At 41.2% G+C, this 25,264-nt stretch overlaps 1 protein-coding gene across 4 annotated transcripts in view; it reads right to left on the bottom strand.

The window, feature by feature from the left end:
• DSP (desmoplakin) overlaps nucleotides 1-24,609 on the bottom strand; it is a 39,815-nt gene extending 15,206 nt beyond the window's left edge. The window contains exons 1-14 of one of the 4 annotated variants that reach the window (XM_083826177.1): nucleotides 23,986-24,609; nucleotides 15,473-15,575; nucleotides 13,571-13,719; nucleotides 13,041-13,215; nucleotides 10,237-10,365; nucleotides 9,038-9,088; nucleotides 7,900-8,061; nucleotides 6,865-6,969; nucleotides 5,537-5,632; nucleotides 4,876-5,001; nucleotides 3,841-3,993; nucleotides 2,178-2,332; nucleotides 1,131-1,257; nucleotides 414-618 (exon numbers count right to left, since the gene is read on the bottom strand). In XM_083826177.1, the coding sequence (XP_083682303.1) occupies nucleotides 414-618; nucleotides 1,131-1,257; nucleotides 2,178-2,332; nucleotides 3,841-3,993; nucleotides 4,876-5,001; nucleotides 5,537-5,632; nucleotides 6,865-6,969; nucleotides 7,900-8,061; nucleotides 9,038-9,088; nucleotides 10,237-10,365; nucleotides 13,041-13,215; nucleotides 13,571-13,719; nucleotides 15,473-15,575; nucleotides 23,986-24,176 (1,927 nt within the window). In that variant the 5' untranslated portion in view covers nucleotides 24,177-24,609. The remainder of the gene's footprint in view (nucleotides 1-413; nucleotides 619-1,130; nucleotides 1,258-2,177; nucleotides 2,333-3,840; nucleotides 3,994-4,875; nucleotides 5,002-5,536; nucleotides 5,633-6,864; nucleotides 6,970-7,899; nucleotides 8,062-9,037; nucleotides 9,089-10,236; nucleotides 10,366-13,040; nucleotides 13,216-13,570; nucleotides 13,720-15,472; nucleotides 15,576-23,985) is intronic. The other 3 variants (XM_083826178.1, XM_083826179.1, XM_083826180.1) reach the window with 3 other exon arrangements.
• Nucleotides 24,610-25,264: the final 655 nt, after the last annotated feature.

Here is a 25,264-nt window from a genome sequence, read left to right as displayed (position 1 = left end):
GAACTTAGAAGAGAGAGATCTGGGCCAGTAGGCAGCTGTTTAAAGTAATGAAGTTTCCCCTTCAGAAAAAAATAAACTTGCTTCCTCAAACGCAGTAGTGAGGTTTTGCTTCCTAACAACTGAAAACATAACAGACGGATTAAAACCCTCTCCTTTTCCCACCAAGTTCCATGAACTTCAGAGGACTATTCCCAGATTCACAGCCATAGAAGGAAGAAAGGAAAACATACCCCTCCCTGTGCATGGCCAGTTTTGTTTTACTGGTAGACAGCAATTACAGTTCTTGGACACGTTTTTGTCTATATGTTTATGAGAACTTTTTCACAAAGTGAAAATGCAGCCCCTTCTCTTCCATTCTAAAGAAAGAAACCCAAGCAGTACAATATCTGCAAGAAAACAAGGGGACAACAGACCTGGTTGCGGCTGCCGCGGTTGATTTGGCAGTTGTATTATCAAGGTTTGGTAGTGCTTCTGAGCATCAGTGAACTGAGTCTGCATCTTCCGTTTGTCTTCATCACCAAACATCTCTGAGCCTTGGCTGTTCCTGAGGAATTCTTGATAATGGATCTCTAGGTCAGTTATTATTTTCTGGTAATCTTCCTTACGCATTGTTTTCAGCTGAAATAAAGAAGACGAGTTTTGAAAAAAGGCAGCAACTGAAGAAGGTATATGACTAGTGAATTATTAAGGAATGTACTAATATACCTACAGAAGGGCAGAGGAACCTCATTTTAGAATAAAACCTACACAGGCTGCCTCCACAAGCATGGTGCACAAAGTGCCTTTTAAGCTAATCTATTCCTGTAAAAAAACATTTCACAACTTAAGAATACTGCAACTTTGCCTTTTACTGTGTCTATTCATGCCCTTGCATTGTGGGAACTAGTACAGCAAGTATGTGGTTAAGTCCCCTTAGCTGACCTTTATTTTTATCCATATCATGTTTCAATAGGAAAGCATTTTGCTTTTCCTTAAATAAAATGACAGCTTCTATACCGAACAGCTTGTGCAACACAGCAAAAGGAAGGCACGTGATTTTGCAGAACATAAAGCAAACTTTGTTTGGGGTGGTAGAGGACAGGTCAGTGATGATGTCCTTGGTCCACAGTTAAGGCCTGATAGAGTATTACCTTAGCAATAGTCATCGCTCTGATTTTCTCAATGTCAATCATACAATAATGCCAAGATACCAGGCTCTTCATGTTGATGTACAGCTGATTCCACAGAGCCAGAATAGCTTCATAGTATTGTTCAATTCTGAGATGGGAAAAGAAATTCCATAGTCAAAACCTACAGCATAGCCACAAAATATCGCAAGAAACATCCACTAGAGGTTGAGTGTGTTAAAGTTTGCTCTCTACTAGAAAAAATATGCAAATGAATTTATCCTTAACTTTCAGATGAATAAGTAGTATACTAATGAATATACAACTAAAATTCCAAACTCTCTCCAGTAATTTGCGTAAGAACATAGGTATCGCTGCTAACCAGGGCCTGAAGTAATATTATGCACATAATTCTAAATACCAAAAGACATCAAAAAGTATTAACTACAAGACAAACCAGGCTTTCAGACAGAACTTTGAACAACCAGGACGAGACTACAGCATGAGCACAACACCTGAGCTGGTTCCTATATGTTGAATTGGCTCGTAGATTTGCACAACACAGCACACCCTAAGTAGTAAGTCCAACAGCAGCAGTACATGGATATAGACCTACCGACTGCTCACTCAAGCTCGTTTGCTGCATTGTGTAGACCTCCTGGCTCAGGTCTCTGTTAGCTTAGGGATTTTCTACACCGAGTACCCTTACACAAAGTGGCTATAAGAAGTGTGTTCCTATTACTGTTGGCGTCAAGCTGATGTCTTGCACATTTACAGAGCCTTGTGCCTGTTCTAACCTACGGCAGTTAGAGACAACTTTAAGGCAGCACACGTTACCAGGGATGAAAAAAGCCTTGTTAAAGTTAAGTTTTAAATATTTTTAAATCCCATCCTAGTTTCCAGCAAGTTTCACATCTTTCTCAAGTCAAGAGTCTAATCCTTAACTCCCCACCCTATAAAGGTGAGTGGCACTATGATTAGGACACAGACTGAGCTTTGTGGTCGGCTGCTATTTTAAGCAAACCCTATCTACACCCAGCGGCAAATGCGCAAACCCAGGCAGCAACTCACTTTGTAGCAAGATCCACTGCTAATGGATTGGGTGGTGGGATGATAAGACTAACAGATGGCACCAGCATATCCACTCCTCCAGGGCCAGTCACTAACCACTTGCTGCGTTCATTATTGTCCTTCAGGATGCATTCATCTCCTTTGCGCACTGTTTTCTGTAAGAAATGCAGAAGAACATTTTTTTCCTTTAGTTAAGCAAGATGGGGTTTCTAGGAGAAAAGAAAGATGCATGTAGATCACAGAATCGGGAATGCTTCACAGCTGCCAGGTGCAGGTGTGAATCGTGGCTTCGTATTAGTGCACAAGATCAGTAGAGATTAACCCATTCCCTCTGAATCTGGTTTCCATGAAAAGAAAATCCTGGAAGTCCAAGTGGGAGCCACAGAACACTAGGCAGTCGCCAGCTGATCATCAGACTTGGGGCTTGCCATGACATACAGAGTGGACACATGGGCACTGTAAGCTACGCAATCATTTATGTCCGTAAGCCACCCCACAGCAAGATGGAAGCAAAAGGATGCATCCATACTTGTGAAGGGACTGGGAGCAAGTGCTGCAGAGCTAGATCCACTAGCCACATCTGCCAGAAATTCTGACACCCTGAGGCCACGGGTGTGGTCATGGTGCAGCTTACAACCCACATGCATCCAAAAGGGGAAAGCTCCTCCTGTCATTTATCATGACAGGAGTCCCTCACTGCATCACACCTCTACGGCCAGCAAATTTTTGACATTACTAGCAAAAGGCCACAGGCTTTGCTTTGACCTAACCATGCAGGATCTCTGGATTTGTCTGGGCTTACCTTCACCTGAGCAGATTTTAGCTTGTTTAACTGTGAGGACAATTGCCAAGCAGCCAGGTAACCACTGACTAAATTTGTTTAGCTTTACTTACAGTAGCAACAAGTAGTTACTTTGTGTGCTTCTGTGATTGCAGAATAAAATGTGGTACAGAGCACAGCACAAACCCCAGACTGTAAACACAAATCACAATGGTCAGTGTCACTATAGGAGTGCAACCTAGTGAATCAGGTAAAACAGGTTTTACAGATAAAGAGCAGGAAAACTAGGTAATTGGGAAACAGCAAAGAAAAAGAGCAGACAAAGAGCACGTAAGCAGAAAATGCACCTAAGCACGGTGTTAAAAAACAACGCAGAAATAAACCCGAGCATCTCCAGTACCAAAGAGGAAGAAACCACCATCATTAACTTCATATTCCTCCCTGCAAAGAGCTGGGTATGCAAACGACCGATTGGACATTCCCCCACCTTTTGTCAGATGAAGTGCTGACTTAAAGAAAATGATGAAAGAACAGGGAAAGATGCTGGGAAGCATCTGTATAACAATTTTAACCCTATTAATAATGAGCCTTTCTTGTGCTAATTTGAACCATGAATGCTAATGTCATTTAAACTGGAATAATAATAATCATTTTGACTAGACATAACGCTATTTAAACTGAAATAATAATAATCATTTTGACTAGACATACTCAAACAATGTATGAGAATCCAAGTTTGTTTTTTTGTCCTGAAGAAACTCAAATGCTGACCAAAAGCAGACAAAAATGTTACACCTATCAACTCAGTAGCTTGATTACTAAATCATTTGCCATGTTTTAGTTTACTTGATGTTCATTTCAGCCAAAAGGAGAACACATTACCAGATCTTGTTTGTAGTCACACAAAGCCTTAAGGATAATGGGCTTGTTACTCCGGTAGTCTGGGTTACGTGGCTTCAGCTGCACAATCTTCTTGGATTTATTCACCAAACTCTGCACTTGCCTCTTGTATTCAAGAATTCTCTCCCGTTCATTCTGCAAAGATTAATTGTATCTTAAAAACTCATTCTGAAAATAAACCACATTTAGCTCCCACTGGTTTATTACAAGAAGCATACATCTGGAGCTCACTGTAGGCAAAACTTCCTTTAGCTCCAGTGGGATGAGTCTTAGGCCTATAATGTGAAACTGCAGTTTTAAAAAAAAAAAGAGAAGAGAAACAACAAAATAAATATCTTCACAACTCCAGCAAAGACTATGTTGTTCTTCATACAGATCTGTAAGATGGTTAAAGTGAGGTGTAAGAAACAGGAATAAATATAAAGAATTATTGTAATATTAATGTTAAAAAAAATAGCAGCTACACTCTCAACCCTGACTTCATCAATTGCCCTTTATATCACTGACCTATTTTTCTTCATATATATTCAATTTAGAATTGCAGGAGCTAACTCTTGCTGAGCAAATTGCTAAAAACAAACAAAAAAACCCTTGAGTTCAGTCCTTTCAAAGAGACTACAGAGATATAAAATAACATGATGATGAATCATTTATTAAATGCACTTATCCTTTGAGGCAAAAATCTATTCTACCACCTATGAACACTAATCTTTCATTTTTTTAATTTGTTAGAAGGTCAGAAGCTTTGAAATTTGGTAGGCTCATTCCAGGTTTAAAATAAAGTAAAATAAAATAAAAAAATCAACAGTTCCCAAACAATATTGCACAGTTTAAGTAACACTGATCCATTTGTAGGCTATCCTAAGAAATGGGCATGAACATACCATTAACATTTCAAGTTCACGCAGTACTGTTTATCACCACTGCAGTACACATGGCTTAATATTTGGTATCTGAAGAGGGCAACCGATTTCCATGCAAGACAGAACATAACCTGTGAGTTGCGTGGAACAGTACCTCCAACTCTTTGATCTGCTCCAGCAAGCATTGCAGTGACATGCTCTTATCACACATGAACTTCTTTCTGATGGAGTCTTGTAAATTCTTCAGATAACACTCTGTGGCTTGGGCCTCTTCAAAGAACTACAAGAAAAAAGGGACGTGATTTCAGTTGCACACATCTCTCACAAAAATGTCCACTAAAAAATACTGAATTCCTTCAATGAGAAATCCCAGTTCACATCTGCCAGAACAGTAGCATTTTCAACAGCACGATAACACTGTATTATGTCTAATTGTGCATAGATTTAGGAAGATTTTGACACAGGAAAAATACCTGTGGTGGGATTCCCACTTTTAACAAAAGTAGTAAAGAACATGACAGATCTCCTATGAACTATTCATCACATTCACAATCCATAAACTAAATTCTGAAAGCTCTTACTTCAGCGTGTGTTGATAGCCCTGGAAATTCTTACACATTGAAAACAGCAAATACAGTTTTTTGTTACTCAATAATGCTAGCAAGTGAAATGAGCTTTTTGAAATTTGCAAATTCTTTAAAAAAAACCTGCTTAAATACGAAGGGTTTTTTATTAAATTAATAATTCATGAATGTTTATCTAGTATAATTCAGTATAATTCAAAGTAAGTGTGAATTCTCCACATCACTACTCACCTGAAAGTAAGCTGCATTCTCTTTCAGATGTACATCAATGCATTTGGTAATCTGAAGGATCCAGCTCCACTGAGTTTGTAACGTATCCATGTAGGCCTAAGAAAAATAAAAATATACAGAACTCAGATCTTCACAGTGATCTCTCTCCCATACCTACACTCAAGTACAATTATTTATGCTTTACATAAATGCAAATGAAATGTCTGCTAAAACAAATTCATGCACACCAGAATAATGCAACTCATGCAAATAGTTCCCCAACTTTTAAGTGTCTACCTAACTGAAGAGAGTCAAATACACGTTTGTGGGATGTGGAGAGAAATTTGTTCATGATGTGAATTTTGTCTGATCAACATAAAGCCTGAAGTTCATGAGCAAAGGGGTGAAATGCATAAAATAGTAGCGCAAATAAAGTATTTCAATTGCGAATTGTCATGTTCTCCTTCCAAGGAGCAGTGTCAAACACAATTGCTTATGATGGCTACTTTTAAATCAGAACTTCTCACATACTCCTTATGCAAGTTCTTCAGAAAAGTACACACAACTTATTACTTCACTGCTGGAGCTTAAAAGGATCTTTCCTTTAAGGCAGAAAAGGACCACAGAGGGAATTATGAATGGTGATTCTACACAACATGATAACAAATTACAAAGTAAACGCGTTGAAAAGTGGAAAGAACTCATTTTTTCCTATTAGCTTCTTTCAGCTTCAGGGTTCTTATGCACACTTAAAACTACAACTACAGCATATCCTAATAGGATGAGATTTTCCAAATCGTTACAGCCTTTGTAATTGAAATGTAAACATATAACAAGCCATGATAGCAAAAATATCTTGGCTAAGCTGTAGAAATGCACTGTAAATTTCAGTTGCAGAAAGTATTTGCACCCAGATTAAACATAAACTTTCAAAGGGTGTGGCTATCTTCAAAACATGCCTTCTAAGATAACAGAAGAAGAATGACATGCCTTCCTACCATAAATTCTGCTGCACTGAAGTTAACTCACATGAGGTACAGCAATTTCAATATATTTAGACAAGTCCCTAAGCCCCTGTATTAATTTTTATATACATCTATCATCAAATTTGGTAGCAATGAGATCTCCCCCAAGCTGTTAAGAAGGCTGCAGTAGTTGCGGCCAGGTTTGCAGAGGAAGGTAGTAATGTTTATTAGAGCAGTTCATACAGCTGGATGAAAAGGGAAATGATTTTTGGCAAGCAAATCCTTCTCAGGTCCAAATGCAGCATTTCGTTTGTGGACTTCCACTGAGAAGTTTTCCCACATAGCAACTAAAGGAGCAAGTTAAATCACATAAGTCTAACTCACCTCAATTTTGTCTGAAGCAGGGTGCTGGTTGAGAACTAGCTGGTCACTTTCCTGCTTTAGCTTGTTGAGTTCTTTTTCTTTAAGCTCCAGTTCACTCATACGTTTCTAAACAACCAAAACACAGCATTAAACTAGCCTCCAAAGGCACGGTGCTTAGAATAATTTACTTAAAATTTTCCAGATAGTTATGACTCTGTGAAATTATCCCTGCTAACTTTAAATATTAATTCTACTCTGTGCACTGAAGCTAAATATGAAGACAGCAGAATCAAAGAATGTAGTCATTTCAGTTCTAGTCTCTAGACTTGATGCTTCACAGAGCAAAGCATGCAAAATTTAGCCTTTCCTCTCAAAAAGGAATGATGGATGCAAGAATGATTGCATCTTGCAACATCCAGAACAACTGAACTTAAAAATAAATAAATACATTTAGAGAATCCCCTTAATGGTGTGAACTTTCATTCCTTTTTTACTTTGGTAATCAGCTCCAACATAGGCTTAAGAAACACACATGCTCAATTTCCTTTTGTAACCACAGAAGACAAGAAGGAGCAGTGCAAACCACCTCTGACAGTGCTCTCAATGTGTTGCTGGCAAGACCATCATGGGAAGAGAGCAATTCCCTCCAGCATAGCCCTACTTCCTGGTGAAGAGATCAGTACCACATACAGAGATCCCTAGCCCCTGAGTAGTCATAACAGGGGGAACTGAACTGCTTGATTCAAGTCCCCTACTTTAGCATGTCAACAGAATGACTGTGTGCACAAGCTACGTGTGATTACTGGTTCTCAGTGAACCGTACTGATAAGGTCAGTTTCCAAGGTCAAAAGAATCTACAAGTGGTTGATTGAGCACAATCTTCCAGTTCATGTACAATCTTGATTCAAAAGGTTGTCACACAGTACTTAATCCAACAGTGTTTTGACAAAAAAAAAAAAAAAAAAGGTACTTAGAGAGAAGAAATGCCTGCCCTGTTCTCCCTCAATATGCCAAAAGAGAGTCCACAGAAAGCAGGAGGAGGTTGTGCTGTCTTACAGAGAAGGCCTCCTGCTTCCTAGCGATATCTGTGTTCCTGTCACTCCAGTCGTAGAGAAGCTCCTCTTCCTCACAGTCATTGATCCACATGATCTCTCTGCTGGTGGCTTGGATGAGGTTCTGGAATTGACGGAGCTGATCCATTCTCTCAAACGAGTATTTCTGCAAGGAATTCCAGAGATGAGAAGCAATAAACACAGAAAAGCCTGTGCTGGGTGGAGAAGGGGTAGACAAAAGCATAGCATGCATATTTATGGTGTTTTGGTTTTTTTTGAACTAAGAATAACATTCCAAACCACACAGCTATAAAACCTATAGGCAATGGATAGTGGATAACATGCCTTGATCTACAGAGCTATGAAACCTGTTGGCAATGGACAGTGGATAACGTGCCTGGATTTAAAAAATAATGGGAATCTGAAGTCACCAGCTTCCTAAAGCCATTTCAAACACAAGCGTAGCAGACATGTAGGCAAGCAAGCAAAAAGACATAGGGGAAAATACAAGAAAATGACTGAACATTTAACATCACTTTTACTCGCATTTGCTGCTGACAGTATATCCTTGATGTTGTAGCAGCACCTTTTGCGCAGATGATGCTTCATGAGAAGATTCCTTCTCTGTCCTTACACGATAATAAATATCCTGTTATTTGAAACGTGTACAGGAAGCAGCTTCCAATTCTAAGGGTTACATCTACTATTTGCACAAGATTCTCAGTGTTTTACATGAAGACCCAACATGGACAAGATGCACAGCCCTAAACAAGATTTGGTTCTAAACACAGCTTTGAGTCATTTTTTAAGCTTCTAATATAGACTAACTCTACTGCTACATCCACTCCCATTAAGGAGGTAGAGTTGTACTCTTCACCTGCTTAGTGACCAACCTCCTTTACCCACTGCAAACTAGAAACTTCCTGGTAAGTCAATTATAAACCAGGTAATGAATTAATCTCAAATTCATGCCTCAAACTAAGTCTCATCTAAACGACAAAACACTCCTGAATGGAATTAGTTTTACATGCATCTATCATTTTGTTGAAGCTTGAAGTGTCCCTTGACTATCACACCAGTGCTAAGAAAGCAAAAAGCATTTATCATTGAGGGTATCAGATATGAACATATCTTGTGCTCACCAGCAGTCCTTCATATTCTTCCTCCAGCTGATGAACCGCAGCCTTCTCACGCTGAAACAGAGACAGCAAATATTTAGCGTGCCTTCTATGAGTTGCCTTTTTGTGGGTACTTCCTTTACAGTGCCAATACCATGATATTATAATTTCATGTGATATTTTGGAAATGCCTGCAAGGTACATTGGTGAGCAGCAGATCTGCACCACTGGAGGGCCAGAAGTATAAAACCAAGGCTTGGACAAACTTATTTCTCATGACAATGTTATAAGCCAGGTTGAACATAACCCCTGTAACACAAAAACAGCTTCCAAAATTGGATCTCTTTACCAAACTCCTAGATAGCTTGTGGGGAACCACCTAGCCCTAGAGCTAGCTTTATGAATACTGTGGAGTAATATAAACTATGATCCTGAGCAGCATGCTCCAATTTTTATTCCCATTTCTTTAACTTGGAACCTGCACAACCTTGGAACTAGTGTTTGATAGGGCTATATTATTAACTTTCTTATAAACAGAAGGGAAAAGAAAATAACAACCCTTCAGCTTTTCAGCTTGCCTGAGAAAACTAAGCTTCAGAACTGAATCCCTTTTCTTTAGATCCAACTCTCTCCCCCCTCGCCCATTTGAGGAATTAACAGAAAAGAATGGAGATGAAGTAAATATTCCTCCAATATCTAGTTGTTAGGGTGACAGCAGAGGTTAACCACTGCACTTTCACTGACTTCTTTATTCCAATCACAAAACCCAGACTGGACCAGAAGCCTCAGAAGGGAGGGAGGAAAAAAAAAAAAAAAGCCCTAAATTTAGCCCAGAGTTTGGTCTTTTTTCACAAAAACTCCCTCATTACTCAAGGCTGTATTTTACTCACATTATCCTTTCACTTTCTTGTTTTAACATAAGTAAGTGAGAACAATCATTCTTAGCCATTCTTCTCACCAAAAATATCCTGATATTTATTTGCCAGGTACACAACAACAAAATGTTAAATAACTACTAAATTCTCATTATAAAATTCTGGGGAAAGAAGCAGAACACTGAATAATCATGAAATAATAAATACTAGGGTGGAAAGCAGTTATTATGACATCAGTGTTTTCTGAAGAGAAGCTGAGCTGATCAGCATTACTTGCTGTAGTCAAACACTGGCAAGCCAAGGACACAAATCTAGATTAAGCAATGTATAAGGGAAGACAGTAATTACCAGGTCTGTTTTGACTTTGTCCAAGTGCCAGCGATAGTCTCCAATGGCATTATGAGTTCTCCTATGGTCACTAATCTGTTGCTCAATGGACGCTGCATCAAACCCCCATTTCACTAGCTCCATTTCAGACTAGGAAAAAGAGACAGTATTTGTACTTTCATTTCCAAAAAGACATCATCTACATCAGAGCATCAAGGAATTGAATTGAAAGAAATGTGACCATACAATAAAGAGTAAAACTAAACAAAGGGAAATTCAGATCAGGGGTTAAAAATTTCTTAAAATTGCCCTTGCTTAAACTGTGTGACAGGCTTCTAAAGTAGAAGAAACAAAGTAGAGAAAATATTTAAGTTGCTTAAAATTAGACAAGATGAAGCACACTCAGTAGTGTATTTCATGTTTACTTTGGACTAAACTGTGCTCTTACGTTCTATAGTACAGTTACATTCTTATCACTCTGAAAACAAATTGTGACGCTACTCATGCAACTCATGTGAAAATGCACAGTTCTGTAGCCCAGTATACTACATTCCATTTTAATTACACCCATGCAGCTTCACTGACTTCAGTTAAACGTAGTCCAACTAAATGAAGAAAAAAAAAAAAAAAGAAGCCTACCAATGTATTAGATAAACTGAAAGGGCTATAGAATATGTTTGTTTTGCATTTTGGCAACATTTATTATAGGATGCTCAGTACAAATCTCTAGGAACAGCCTTAGAAAGAACAGTAATACAACTGGATAATTACTAACTTGAAAACTATCTGACTGCAGTTCTCTGTTTCATTATTTGCAAATATAAAATTCCACTGAATTCACAACCCAATTCCTCAAATTCCAAAGCACCTTTTATGCTGTGAAGACACAATCATAATCCATCTCTGTACGAATGCCATTGTGCACATGCACACCGTAGAGAATTCGAAATCTTATTCCTGGGTTGGGACTGAATTTAATAATTACCAGCCTGAAGCCAAATCTCTGAGTCAACAGATGTCAACAAAGCCTGAACTACACTCAAGCAAAAGGGTTCAAAGGCAAGACTGAAAATATTCCAAGAAATGAAATGTTTTACATTCAGACATCTAAAAGTTACAGGACTTTGACCCTTCTCATTATATTTACACAGTCTAGCTAGACTGTAGCAACAGCAGCAATCTTGGATGACTGCCAATATGTGAACAAAGGCTGTCTGGATTTCAGTTCACCTTCCCTAACTCTGCAATGGAAATTTGACAAACCTTCCTACCAGCTGATTCTCCTGTCAGCGAACTATCCAGGTATAGAAGACACACAAACACCAGCAGAAAAACACAGCTGCTCAGACTGTTTAACATCTCATCATGTTAACTAGAAGGAATGTTATCTCAGCCCCAATGTGAGCAGATCGTGACAAACAGTGGAAAGAAAAGGTATAGGGAAAATTTATTTTGAACTTCGCAATAAATAAATAAATATATATATATATATAAAAAACTCAAAAGCCCAATAGGAGGCTAAGCACTTACTGGCCTCACCTCCACTTTGCTTTATGGACTGAAGGGGAGAGAGAATGATCCTTTTGCTTTCATAGGAGCTATTGTGCGTGAACACAGCTTGCTTATGCTTCCTATGCTTAGCGAGGGGTGTCTCAGCTGGGAGGCATGTGGCATCTCTGGGAGGTACATGTTCCTCATCTTTCATCACTGGAAGAAGGCCCAGTGTCTGTCCAACATCACTCCTCAAACCATGGCAGGTCTAACAAATAGCCTGCTCTCCCACAGTATGTGAAGTGCAATCATACCTGCTGTTGCTTTACTGGCACAATGTCTGTAAATGTTAGCACTCAAGTGCATCTCCACTTCCCCTTCCTCTAAAATATGCCACGATATGGGAGGGCACTGGAACACTAGACTACAACTGGCACTCACATAGAAGTATGGAAACTGTACAGAGCTCTCCCCTGCTCATCTGGTTTGCATAGAAGCCACCTGGTAAACACCACATGCAGGTAACAATGACAGAATCACTAAGCAACAACCTAATAAAGAGAGAGAAAAATAATGCAATTTCAAATTACAGGGAGTCAGCAAATTGTAACTTGGGCCTCCTTGTTCTTTCTCCCCTACCTGTCTGTTAAAAGTGCTCTCCAACTACAAACACAGAACTTCCACCCCAGCAGCACAAGAGCACTACAAGCTCTGAGTGTGTGTTTCTACTCCAGGTTACACCATCAACAGCTGTGGATAGGCAAATTTATTCTGTGCATGCAACAGATACACATGAAAATGCTGAAGCTGACTTATGAAAGTCTAGTCCTGTGGCAATCAACTGTACCTTCTGGATCCCATTGTGATAAGGATAGATTAGAGGGAGGACAACTGCAAAATACTGGACAATGGTTAGATCTGTGAAGCTGGTCTTATCTGTTAAAAGGGTTAAAATAAATATGAAGCATAAAGGAAATCTGTGGAAGGAAGGAAGGAAGGAAGGAAATATTGAACGTAATAATCTCTAACACAAACATGCCAATGCCTTTTGTTAACAGCTGTGTCTTGTTTTTGTTTTCAAATTTGACTTCCACTCTTTTCCCCTGCAAAAGACTCCAAAATCCATTTTTGTATTTCAGTGGAAACTCACTATATGTACAATGCTGCAAATATAAGAGGGAAAAAAGGAGGGGGGGGAAGAACTTGGAACAATCTACTACCATTTATTTGTACTTTTAATGTTCTAGTGGCAGTCAGAACATTATTGCATGCAAGGTGACATTCATCAGCAAAATTAGGTCTGAGCATTGTCTTTAGGTTTTGGAGAAATTTACCTTCTGCTGTCTCATCCAGTTCAAACATTCACTTGTGACACGTTTCGTATACTCATCCCAGCCTGAACCACTCTGAGAGGAGTAGCAACCACCACCTTTGGAGCTGGCCCTCCTGGCGCGGGGAACACTGATAGCTTTGTATAGGGCACGCATTTGCTCTTGAAGTTGAAGCAGCCTGAAAGGAAAGGTAACAGTTGGTTTCTATGAGGAAAACACACAGAAAACATGGGAACAACACAATTCATATCTCCTGCTGAATCATCAGGTATTCAGAAAGAAATGCTGATAGCATAGGCTGTGGAAAAAATACAGTGACTGAAATTTCACAGGGACAACCAGGACGTGAAATTCTGTGATAAACCACTGCACAGCCTTTCTCCATGTTAGCATGCCCAAAACAAACTGATTTCATCCCACCTTATTGATTTCTGCCACAGCCTGCAACACCAGAGAATGTGAGCACTCCAGACACCACAGAATTTTATCTGTCACATTCCCTCCCCCAGCCCTTCCTTAGGGCCTTCCAGTACCTCTTCTGATACATTTCACAGGGCTGGTTCATCTGCCTTAGCTCCCTGATCAGCCCATCAAGGATGTCCATTTGGTCATTTGCCTGTGCAAAACATTCTTCCAGATCTCTGTTCCCTCTAATCTGGACACCATCCCCATATTTCAATTCCTAAAATTAAAAAAAATAAAAAGAAAAAGAGGTGGAGATTAAATAAAACAATCTGAAGCTTATACAGTGATTATTTAAAGAGATGTTATGAGGACCAACTATTTTTAAGAAGTATAAGAGGTTTCAACTGCTAGGTCGCCCATTGACAGTTTTACCTGGCAGAAGGCCATTTAATAAATGATTCATAGTAATTTGAAAGTCATTATTATGAATAAAATACACAAGGAAGTTATTAAAATATAATACCAACAAAACATTTCCATAAAGAATAACAGGTCCTGATGGAGTTTTATTTCAGTGGAGCCAAGGATGCACTCAGTGTGCTGAATTTTTAAGATCTTACATAGCAGGAACAACTTTTGTGTTTAGAAGAAGACACTCAAGAAGCAGACACTCTGTCCTTGCTGGAGCTGGCGAATATTGCTCCTGATTTTACAGAAGTTTCTCCGAGATTCTAAGAGTCACAGCCACAGCTCCTCTCCTTGCAAAATGCAGAATGCACCCCATCTGCCTGGGACTAACTCCTTGCATAGTCACATTTTTTTGCATCCCATCTCATAATCCAAAGTTCTATGTAAATTCTCTGTGTGTCTTCTCAGTGCAGTGGACCAGCATGGTCATGGTGGTTCCAGCAGGAAGACAAGGCTTTTTGATCTCATCTTGCACTGACATACCCATGATAAGCTAAAAGTAATCCAGCTGTGGTTTGATTTTGCAAAGAAAATGATGATGGGCTTCATTACTTTGTCCCTCAGGAAAAAAAAAAAAAAGAAAAAAACAAGCAATGTACGTTGTGGCACCATGCTGTAACTAAACATTGCTTCCTTTTAACTTCACTGGAATAATATTAATCCTTAACAAGAGGCAGTATTTACTATGGCATTGATTTTTATATAAACATACTCACACATTCTGTACCTCTGAAAAGGAAATAAACTGCTAACCACAGTGTTCATTCCTGAAGGAATTTTCTGTCTACAGAGGGTCAAGAAGTGTGCATTAAATCACTTCTACTACAAGAACTGCGAATGGATTCTGGATTTCTGTAGCCTCAACAGCAGGATATGCCCACCACCCTACGCTTCCTTTGACTTCAGCAGGAACCAAGGACATTCCACATTGGCCAGGACTGGCACTGGTGTCAATGAGTAACCCATCCCCAGCCACAATGGGTTTGTGTAGTACACAGCAAAGGTTATCTGTACGTATTTCAGATCAAACAGCCAACAAGATTTTAATCTAATTTCAAGCACTTCTTTAGCAATCAACTAGAAAAATAAATGTAGTGAAGGTTTTTCTGATGGTGGTTCAGGTTCATTATGGCTCAGAAAATGCTGCCGATATTTTACAGGATACACTAAGAGAGTGTTAAGTGGCTATAACATTATTAGCAACTGTTGGCCTAAAACTGAAAAAAAAAAAAAAAAGATGGAGTAGAATCTGAAGGGAGTTTTGTTGGTAGTGGTGATTGGGGTTTGTTTGTTTGGTTTGTTTTTTTTTAATCAAAAGGCTCCCTTTTCTTAACCAGCTGCATTTCAACCAGTTTTACTGAACACTGAATGTAGACAGAAGAGGACACCTAGAAAGGATATATGTTATTCCACTCCAAGGGTAAGGTGGCAGCTCCCTCAGAAAAAAAGCTGATATAACAGAAAAGAGGTGAAGAACCACAGTCTGTATGTTCAGATAACAGTGCAGCATTTGTTCCCTGTAACATTTAAAATCACTTTTTCTAAGAACAAAAAGCACTCACAGGTTGCACTATGAGTTCAGCTCGCATCAGGCAATCCGAACAATTTTGCAAAAGCTCTTGAATGGTGTTCTGACGTCTGGAAACTGTACAGGTCCCATTCTGACTGTTGGTGGGGGAAAGAATAAGATGAAGTAAGTACAAAGTAATCACACATCATAAAGAGAAATGTGAAGTAGAAATTCCCAACAGCTACAGGAAGTGACATGAAATAATAAATCCAGTTAAGCTTCATGGAGACGAATGTGCTTGATCTGTGTGTCCCTATACACACACACACACACACAACTTCGCTGCAGTTCAATGCTGATTCCACAACAGCAGATTCATGATTCTGCAGTAGCAGATATGGAGTAACTTCACCATTGGATTGAGCAGAAGATGGAACCTCACATGTGGTTAAGAGAAAGGTTTTCCTCTGATACAGGTATTTGCAGCTTTGATAAATGAAATTTTGACAGTATTACAGTAGAAATAAATTATTCATGATCTTTCTTAAGAGTCCATAAATTAGAATGTAACCTTTACATTACGTTATCATACATGCTATCACACAAGCTATTGAACTTAAGACTGTAAAAGGAAAGCAGGCTCCTCTGCTCTTCAAGCGCATGAGCACACAAGTCTATGCAAGTATACGAATGTCTATGCAAGTATATGCGAAGGGCCCTTTTATCAGTGGAAATAATAAAAGACTAGTGCAGTGTCTTAAAAAGGCATTACAAGATGCTTAAGCTATTACAAAAACAGATGTAGGAGCTGGAGTCAGAGTACTTGCTTTCTTACAAAGAAGTAAAAGGGGAGTTTTGGGGTTCCAAGTAAACTCCCGAACCAAAATCACTGGTGGGGGAAAAAGCCAAGGTAGATAGCAGAGTCATTATTGTTGTCTTGCACATAATCTCTTGCACCCATCCCGCCAGAAGGCTGCCATTCCTGCATTTGCTCATCCTGGGACCCTGCCACCAAAGCAAGCCACTGCTAGCTGAATGTGGGTGAGGTGCTTGAAGCTAGGAATCATTCCCTGCTGATGGAATCAGAGCTCCCAAGCAAGCTCAGGCAGCTCCCAAACCCAAGCACTTGCCAGTGAAACTAAAATAAACCACTACTAAGAGACAGTAAGAAACTAGGACACTTCCAAGCCTTGCCTAGTTTTCTAACTGCAGTGCTCACAGCAGGTAACCTTTTCCATTACAAATCACTCAAGGCCCAAGTCTTCCACAGAGCATTAACAGCAAAAAGTCTATCTTTGCAAACCTGCCCAACTCAGCAGAACCAACACATCACCTGGATTCAGTGGCAATCTTTCAACCGACTTCAGCAGCCTCTGATCATACTTAGTAAAAGGAGCCATGACACACAGTAGAGCTGTCCTTGGGAAGAAGCACCACAGTGAAGGGAAACGTTCACCAGCATCCTTTAAGAGCACTTTTGCGGTGCATGTAGTTTGTCACTCAGCAGCCTGCCGTTCTCCTACCAGCTCTTCTTGAGCAAGTGGAAAAAGTTTGAGCAAATTTTTAAGCTGCTTCTGTCAATACCTGGGAATAAACCTTTCAAGACAAAGAGACAGGACTGAAAAATCACTGAGTGGCTTAAAACAAGCTGTACACACGCAACTCCTCACTTACACTGTAACCCTTTGGCTGCATAAATATTGCACCGTACTGTGTTATGCATGCCCATATGCCTTGGAAACACCTTAAAGAAAATTGCACAACTGATTTTATGCCAGGCTTCCCCCATCAGCTTCCTTTTTAAAATCCTTCCTTCTCCTTAGGCATAGCTGTTGTGTTTGGATCTAGAAGCATGCAACTGCATCTAAAATTTACATTAATTATACCCACAATTATCCTCATTAATGAAACATAGTAAAGAAGAGAGAGGAATCTTACAAGTAATTTTCTCTTTTTAGAACATGAGAAGAGTATTTCTGTTTTCTTCAATTGCTTTTTTAATCATCTCCTGACAGCTACAAATACCTGATGTCCATTAAAGCCAAAGGAACTATAGATGAGGACCAGACCTCTACTGTAATAAATCAGTGCATCTCTGCTGAGTTCAGTGTAACTCAACTGACCTCAAAGGTCACTTTAGTGATAGTGAATTAGTTCACTTTACACTGAGAGGAGGTCTAAAAAAGGACTGCCAGTTAACAGAATAAGAAATTGTGAAGAAAAGGTATTTTCAAATAAATCAAATTTCTAGAATAATTTACAAGACAGGAAAAGCAGAATTACAAGTACTCTGTGTTCATCCCAATTATATTAAAACACTACATCCAACATTATTGTCCAGATAATAAAAAAAGTTGGAAAGCTGTAGATAGTTGAATACAGATGCACAGAATTGATTTAAAGGGAGGAGCAAACAACTTGCACTGGGAAGCTTTAGTATGCCCTAATTAGATCTTCAAATGAAGATCTGTAAGTTCCTTGTTTAGAGTTCATGGGGCCCTTCACAAGGAGAAAGCAGAAAGTGAGGCTCTCCAATCTACCAGATAAAGACATAACCAAAAATAATGGCCAAAGCTGGAGCAATACAAACTGAAATGAGAAAGAGCACAGTAGTTCAACAATGTAGCTTTCAACACCCTGTATGCAATGTTTTTATTGTTGTTAGTTAATTATTTTAACTATTTTGTTGGTCAAAATACTGAGACTGATGCTAGGATAATGGATGAGAAGGCAGTATCCTGTTAAATGTAGCTTATGACACCAGGAGAACTAATGGCTTTCCCAGCCAGGGGAAATGACAGGCCTTCAATGGGAATGAGCAGATCAAAGAAGAAACCCCAATGCAGAGTAAGCAGACATCCAACCTGCAGGCAGAAGGAAAAAAACAGACAAAGGTATACCATATCCAACACAATGGCATAAAGGGGAAAAAAAATACTGGACCAGAAAAACTCAGGCAAACCCTAACCCACGAACATGCTAGGTGGCATCACAATGCAGAGGCACGAAAGAACATGAATTTTCAAAGTACAACCTTGTAGCCTAGATTCTACATAAAAATACATTTATGACCCTCAGAAAGATGTAGGACCCTGATGATCCCCACACAAGGCAGATTTAGTGGATTGACAAAGGACTATTTATTGGTAATCTGTCATTTCATCTCATTTTGTTTACAAGAAACTGAACGAGAATAAAGTAACATTTTGGTCATTGCAACAACTACTGGTGCTATGATGACATTTTGATTTAACTCTGGCAACATCTAAAGCTCAAATCTGTGAATGGGGTCCTGCTGCACTAAACACTGCACACAGTGAAAATGGGCCAGTTTTTCCACTTGATTTAGCACACCCTGTAAATAGTTTTCAGTGTTTTGAACCCTTCCACGTACCTGTGCAGAAAGGGACCCAACTGGAGCTTGGACCTTTTAGCCAGACTTATAGCACAAGAGCGCCAGGACTGCTACTAATAAATAAACACCTTTGTACAAACCTGACTAATGGCCATACTGCTTTGGATCTTCAATCCCTGTGGAACAGGGCTGAGCCAAACAGCCTAGACTGCTTCAGACCTGAGCTGGTAACCTACTTGTACCAGCAACTCAAAATTTTAGGCTGTGACACATATTTTGAAGGCAAGTCATGAATTTCAAAACAACGCTATTCATTATTAAACGCTGAATTCATTATTAAAATGACTTCATTTTAATAGTCATTAACTATTCAAGGAACAAATAGGGGAATAGTGCCTTTGTTTTAAAACTAGGAGAATACTTCAAAACACAGAGAAATCACTTTTGATTTGGGGAAGGCTACAGATGTTAAGATGTGGCCCTGCAGATCTCTACGGCCAGAAGAGCACCCGAAAAGAGACAGCATCATCATGTTGCCATCATTCTGCATAGGAAGCATGAGGCTTGCTCCCTGTCAGGGCAAAACGCTTTGTTCCCATGCCCTGCTGCAAGCAGGTTTTGTACAGGGCAATATTTGAGACACCTCCCTGCTGCAATATACCTGCTGAGCCGAGCTTGGCTATCGCCACACTGGTGAGTCCTGAATTTCTGAGCTAGGTTTGCACTTCTCTGTGAAGTGGATGCTTGTGAGACACGTTGCTCCACAGAAAGAAGAAATAACTATTTCTGCTTGTTTTAAGCAGGACTGAGAGACACCCTCAAGGCCACTCAATGAGTTGTGAGTGTGGCAATCAGTGCTTCAAGCACACCTGTGCCTATGTCCCTCAAGCACACCATGGGTGGCTACCACCATCGCCAGCATATTTAAGAAGCTACATTATTTCTCAAACAACACATTCTGAATAAATGATAGACCCTCTGTAAACAATCAACTTCCATCCTTGCAGGTCCAACTGATCTGTTGCTAATGCAGGATGCACAAGGTGAGGAGGAAAGCCAACTATGCTCTTCTTCATCACTGCCTACCTCTGCTAAAAACACACAAACACATTGGGGCCGCTCTAGTCTCTGCCTCCTTCAGCATCCAGCAGCTGCTGTGTCACCTGGGGGGCAGCGAGGGTCCAGAGGAGCAGTGGACACGCAGAAGAACATCCGTCCAGCAGTGCTGTGGAAATTGTTTCACGATTCCTTAATGCTTTGGAAGCATAAAAAAATGATACTCTCAGCCCAAAGATCTGATTTAAGAGGGTACACATCAAGTCAGAATAGTGTCTTAATTTTTTTGGCTCCACAAAATATTTATACTTTTAAAAATCTGAAGCATTTTTTTCCATTGACAAAGGTCTTTTTGCAGGTCCAAAGTATCAAGCAACTCCCATAACTCAACACAGAGTCTGAAGCTAAGCAAAACAATAGCACCTCTCTTTTTTTTTTTCCTCCATACACACAAATTTGTTTGAACAAGCAATAGATTCATCAAGGGATTACCCGGTATGCCCAGGCTAGGTGAGTTAAAAGAAAAACGTGAACTGGAACAGAAATCTCCAGCACGCAGGCTGCACACACCATCAGCTGAGCCACCTCGCACCCGCCATCTGCTAGCTGCATGTGTGCACCTGGAAATCCAAGTATTAAAAAATTGGTTTTAACACACAGGAGATGTATGACAAATAGAGAATCTCTGGAGAGAAACAGCTAACAGGTGAGCAATCAACTATCTGTAAAAATATAACCAGAAATTAAACTACTACATAACAGGAGTTTTTTTACCCCTTAAAGACGGTGAATGCGACTGTCAGAAAACATCAATAATTTGATAATGGGCTTTTCTCTTTGCATCTCTGCTCCTACTAGGATCAGCTTTAGCACAGTGCAGCCTCAGACACCTTCATATTTGGAAGCACAGGTCATGTACATAGGCCATGACATGATAAAGCTATCTTTTGAAGGTTATCATTGTGCATGATCGGGCTCTTAATCCCTTTAGAAATGTGCCAAAAAAAAAAAAAAAAGGCACCAGTGAAGTCTTAAAACTGCCAAGGCCACGTGAGCTCGGTGGAAGCAGGGTTTCACAAGGGGCCCTGCCACACCTGTTTGAAGAAAATTCTCACACCCCTGAGCAGGACTTCTGCCACTGGCATGAATCACCAGCAGCGAGGCCTGCCAGCTGCACCGGGCTGCAGGCACGTCCGCACAGCCTGCGCTGCCTCTCCCATCGCCAGCTCTGCAAGAGGGAGGTGCAGGACCCAGCGCCCAGCCAGCACAGCGAGGTGAGGAGACAAGGCAACATGGCTCCTCCAACAACAGCCACCCAAAACACATCTGGCAAATGTTTTCATGCTTTCAAAGACACATAGAATAGCTTGCAATGGAACCGATCTCAGAAGGGTACCTCTAAAAAGGTGAGTTAGGAGGGGTGCAAGCTGGTTTCCTTCTTATCTTGTGCAGCCCTACCAGTTGCTGTTAAGAGATACTTCCGTGCTGGCTCGACCACGGGGCATACCTAGCGAGCACGGCAGGCATTTGGCAGTTCAGACGCATTCTTTACTCTCCGTCTTCCTATAGTTTTGTTTGTCACTAGGGCAGTTGTCATGCCCAGCATGATACAGTGATTCATCTTGGGCAGGACCCTGCAGACCACTGCGAGGACGATCGGATGAACAAAAATGCAGCTTTGGACCTGTTTCCTCTAAGCCTGTCCGGCAGTCCCTGCCAGTAACATCAAGACTTGGGATCTGAATTTCTAGATCCTTTCCTAGTTTAAGGTGCTGGCGTTCCATGAACCTTTAAGCAAATCTTGTGCATAAATTAGTTTTTGCAGCAATGTATCACTTGGCAATCATGAACCTTATGACCTCTTTTCTCCCCCAGTCTTAATAAAACTGCTGAACTTGCCGCTGTCTTTTTGTCTTCTCTCCCAGATCATCAGATTTTATCTCTCATAGCAAAGACATTGATAAATATTTGACTGATTCATTGGCAGTTTAGAAGTGCATGACTCAACATCAAGCTGAGTATCTGTACTCGGGGCCAAGCTCATCCTGAGTTCCCAAGCCAGAAGAAACCGGGAATGTTGTAAAAGCACCTTGCTGAGCCCTAAGGGTAGGGAGCGTCTTATATTGCTCTGTGACTAATGTAATACTCAGCACAGACTTGTTTGACAGAATACGCCCCAAAACTTACAAGACTAGACCCTAAGCTAAATCCTACTGCATTGAAAATTAAGGTACAGTAATTTTCTCCACTGAAAAAGGAAGCCTCAGTTTTTCCATTCAGCAACTGCCACTAAAATGTATCACTAAACATATCAGACGTAACACAGTTATTAAAACCAATTCCACAGACTATGCAAGACAGTAACAGATGCAAGATCCTGCAAGCACAACCTGCACAGGATTTTGTGGATTTTCTGCACACAGCACATGTGCAAAATCAGACTTGACTGCTTTTTTTCATCAAATGGCAACAAACCCCTCATTTTCTACTTTGGGACATACTGTACTTCAAATCAGCACCAATCTAAAATAAGCCTGTGCAACTCAGTAATGTGCAAGCACATACATTTTTCAAATACTTATTCAAAATGTTTTTGAATGGTCAGACCTTTACATGTACAAGAAGATTGTATGTAAAATACATATATGTATTTCAATCTGATTAACAGGGGAAGTTAGTAACATGCAGAGACCTTCGAATAAAGGGAAAGGGAACTTTCATTGTAACATCCTTGCCAGTTACACTTTCCCAAAAAGGAAATATGAACATTATATTACAGAGAATAAATGAAACTATGTTGATAGAAGATCATTAACTTCTTCACCAGGCCTATCCTCTCCGTTCTTGCTAAGACACCACTGAAAGCTAAAGAAATAAAAGCCTAACAGACTGTGGGCTAGTTTAAAATACGTAACAAAAGCCAAAGAACGCTAAATTGAAGTATTTCTCCTCTAGTGAGAGTCAGGACTAATAGGGAAGGCATACCAGTGAATCCACTGTAGTTGCACCAGAGTGAAGACTGGAAAAAGACCAGGGAGGAATTAGCATGCTCCGCCATTTATTCTTCATGGCTGTCTCTTAAAAGCAGTAAAGGTATTTGCAGTGGAGCACCACTAGCAAAACAGACCCTCAAAAATGCAACACAGCTACAGCGTTTCGGAATCCTAGCATGTGCAGTCTCCCTTGGTAAGGTATTGAATTGTTCTCATTATACTTCAATAGATAGGCATTCTCATACTGACTGCAGCAGCGGGTAGCCATGTTACAGCAGCAGCTAATCACAATGCACACAGCAAACCAAGACTGAAATGAAGAACTAAGAACTGTGCAAAGTAATAAACAAACATAGGTAGAATGCAAGTTATGTCCTGCGTTCAGTGGTCCTCTGGCAACAGATCTGAAACACCTAAACGGAGCTCTCGGCACTGACTAGGGTTATCCTAATTCTCAACAGCCACTTACAGGTATGCTTATTTCATAAAGCCTACAAATTCTCATCTGCTGTTTACTTGCTGTATGTGTTTAACTCTCATCCTTCTGCAATCTGATCAGGATGTCAGTAAAGTTAGGGCTTGTAACTTAACACAAATTACATGACGGCACTTCCAAATCATTTCTCAAGTCAGTGGCATCGATAATTAGAGCTACAGGTTTAACAGAACCGCTCCATGTGTTAAATAAATAAATAAATAAATAAATAAATAAAGCCTAATGGCCAGCAGTGTTCCGTATAGGTGGCTATCAGACACCGATGTCATTTCCTTCAGTGACTAGCAAGGGGATTCACAGACAGGTCTTCATAACCACTGTGCTTGGTTTTCATACATTTGGAGCACCTCTTGGCCCCAAAAAGGCTTTGCCAAAACTTCAACCGTGCAGGCTGGCGTCTTCCCTGCAAGGTCTCCACCACGCCGGTGCCAAGAGGGGAGGCAGAAGGCGGAGGACAGCCTCGCCCTTGCCCAGCCTCGAACCAAACTGGAGGCTGAACAAGGCGCAGGCTCCCAGCAAACTGTTTTACGTGCCAGGATGATCAGTCGGGTCAAGCACAGACACAAAGACTCCGCTCCGCTCTCCACCCCATCACCCTCCCCACTGAGAGCCCCCCCAAAAAATCAAACCTAACGAGGAGATGAACAACAGCCTCCCGCACCTACCCGTACCCGTCCGAGGCATAGTCCCCTCCGTAGGTCTTCTGGTAGTAGTAGGTCTTGTGCGTGTGGGTGCCGCCGCCACCGCCGCCCACCACATGGGAGCTCATCTCGTAGCGCAGGTCGGTGCCCGAGTCGGCCCGCGCCATGCGGCCCAGCGTGTTGAGCCGCGGGTGCGAGCCGCCGTTCATGCTCATGGCGGCGGGCGGGACGCGGGGCGAGGAGGGCACAAGGGGGACAGACGAGCCGGGGCCAGAGGGGGGAGCGGCATTCACCGCCCGGAGGGCCCCAGCTGACGGCAGGCAGCCGGGGAGGGCGAGGGCAGGGAGCCGGGGAGGCGAGGTGCAGGGCGGGGGGCGCCGCCGAGCGAGGCTGCGGAAGGTGCTGGTGGTGGTGGTGGTGGCGGCGGCGGCAAGAGCAGAGATGCCGTCCCTTCCCCTCCCCGCCGGCACAGGAAAGGCGAAGCCACACCTTTCGGCGGAGGTTTTAAGCCGCCACCTCCTCCTCCTCCTCCCTCAGCGGCCCCGGCCTCCCTCCTGCCCTCTTTCCTAGCCCGGCCTCCGGCATGCTGTGGCCCCGGCCCCCCGGCCGGGCCTTCCACCTGCCAGGGTGCCCTCACGAGTTTTCGGTGTGGAGGTCGGAGCACCATTAAAAACTTCAAATGGAATTTGTGTCAGCTCAGCCGCCTTCCTCTTTCAGACAGACCTCCAGGCACCGCCCAGCCTCCCACAGCACTGCATTGAGGATGGCCGGGACAGGGGGCTACAATACACCCAGCCTCCTACAACTCCAGAAGGCACCTTGCACCCAAAAAAGGCAGCAGCAGTTACATCAGCACGGTTACATCGAGGATGACTCTGGTCCACAGTCAGCAGCCATATCCCCCCGGCCCTAAACTCTTACCACATGCTCGTTAGGAAAGTAGTATAAATTATTTTTAATCACTTCACAGACACACAGAGTCCCACAGACACACAGAGTCCCACAGCTGGGAACACTGTCCATATTCCAAGCCCAATCCATTTCTACAACTGTCCTGAAACTTGCACGTCAATGAATGAAACGTTTGACTTGTATCGTGCTGTATCTGTGACTGTGAAAGAGGGCATCAAGAAACAGGTTTTTAAACTGACTTTTTCACTTAGCAAGCTTTTTTGGTGCCTAAAAGTTAAGCTTTACTCTTAAAAAGTGAAAAAGAAAAAGAAAAAGGAAAAGGAAAAGGAAAAAGAAATAAGCGCCAGTTGCTAGAGACAAAAGAGTTTTAATATTTTGTGCGTGCAGTGTG

Source organism: Anser anser (genome assembly GCF_964211835.1).
Source record: "Anser anser genome assembly, chromosome: 2".
NCBI classification, from domain to species: domain Eukaryota; kingdom Metazoa; phylum Chordata; class Aves; order Anseriformes; family Anatidae; genus Anser; species Anser anser.
This window is presented reverse-complemented; position numbering and strand designations above follow the sequence as displayed.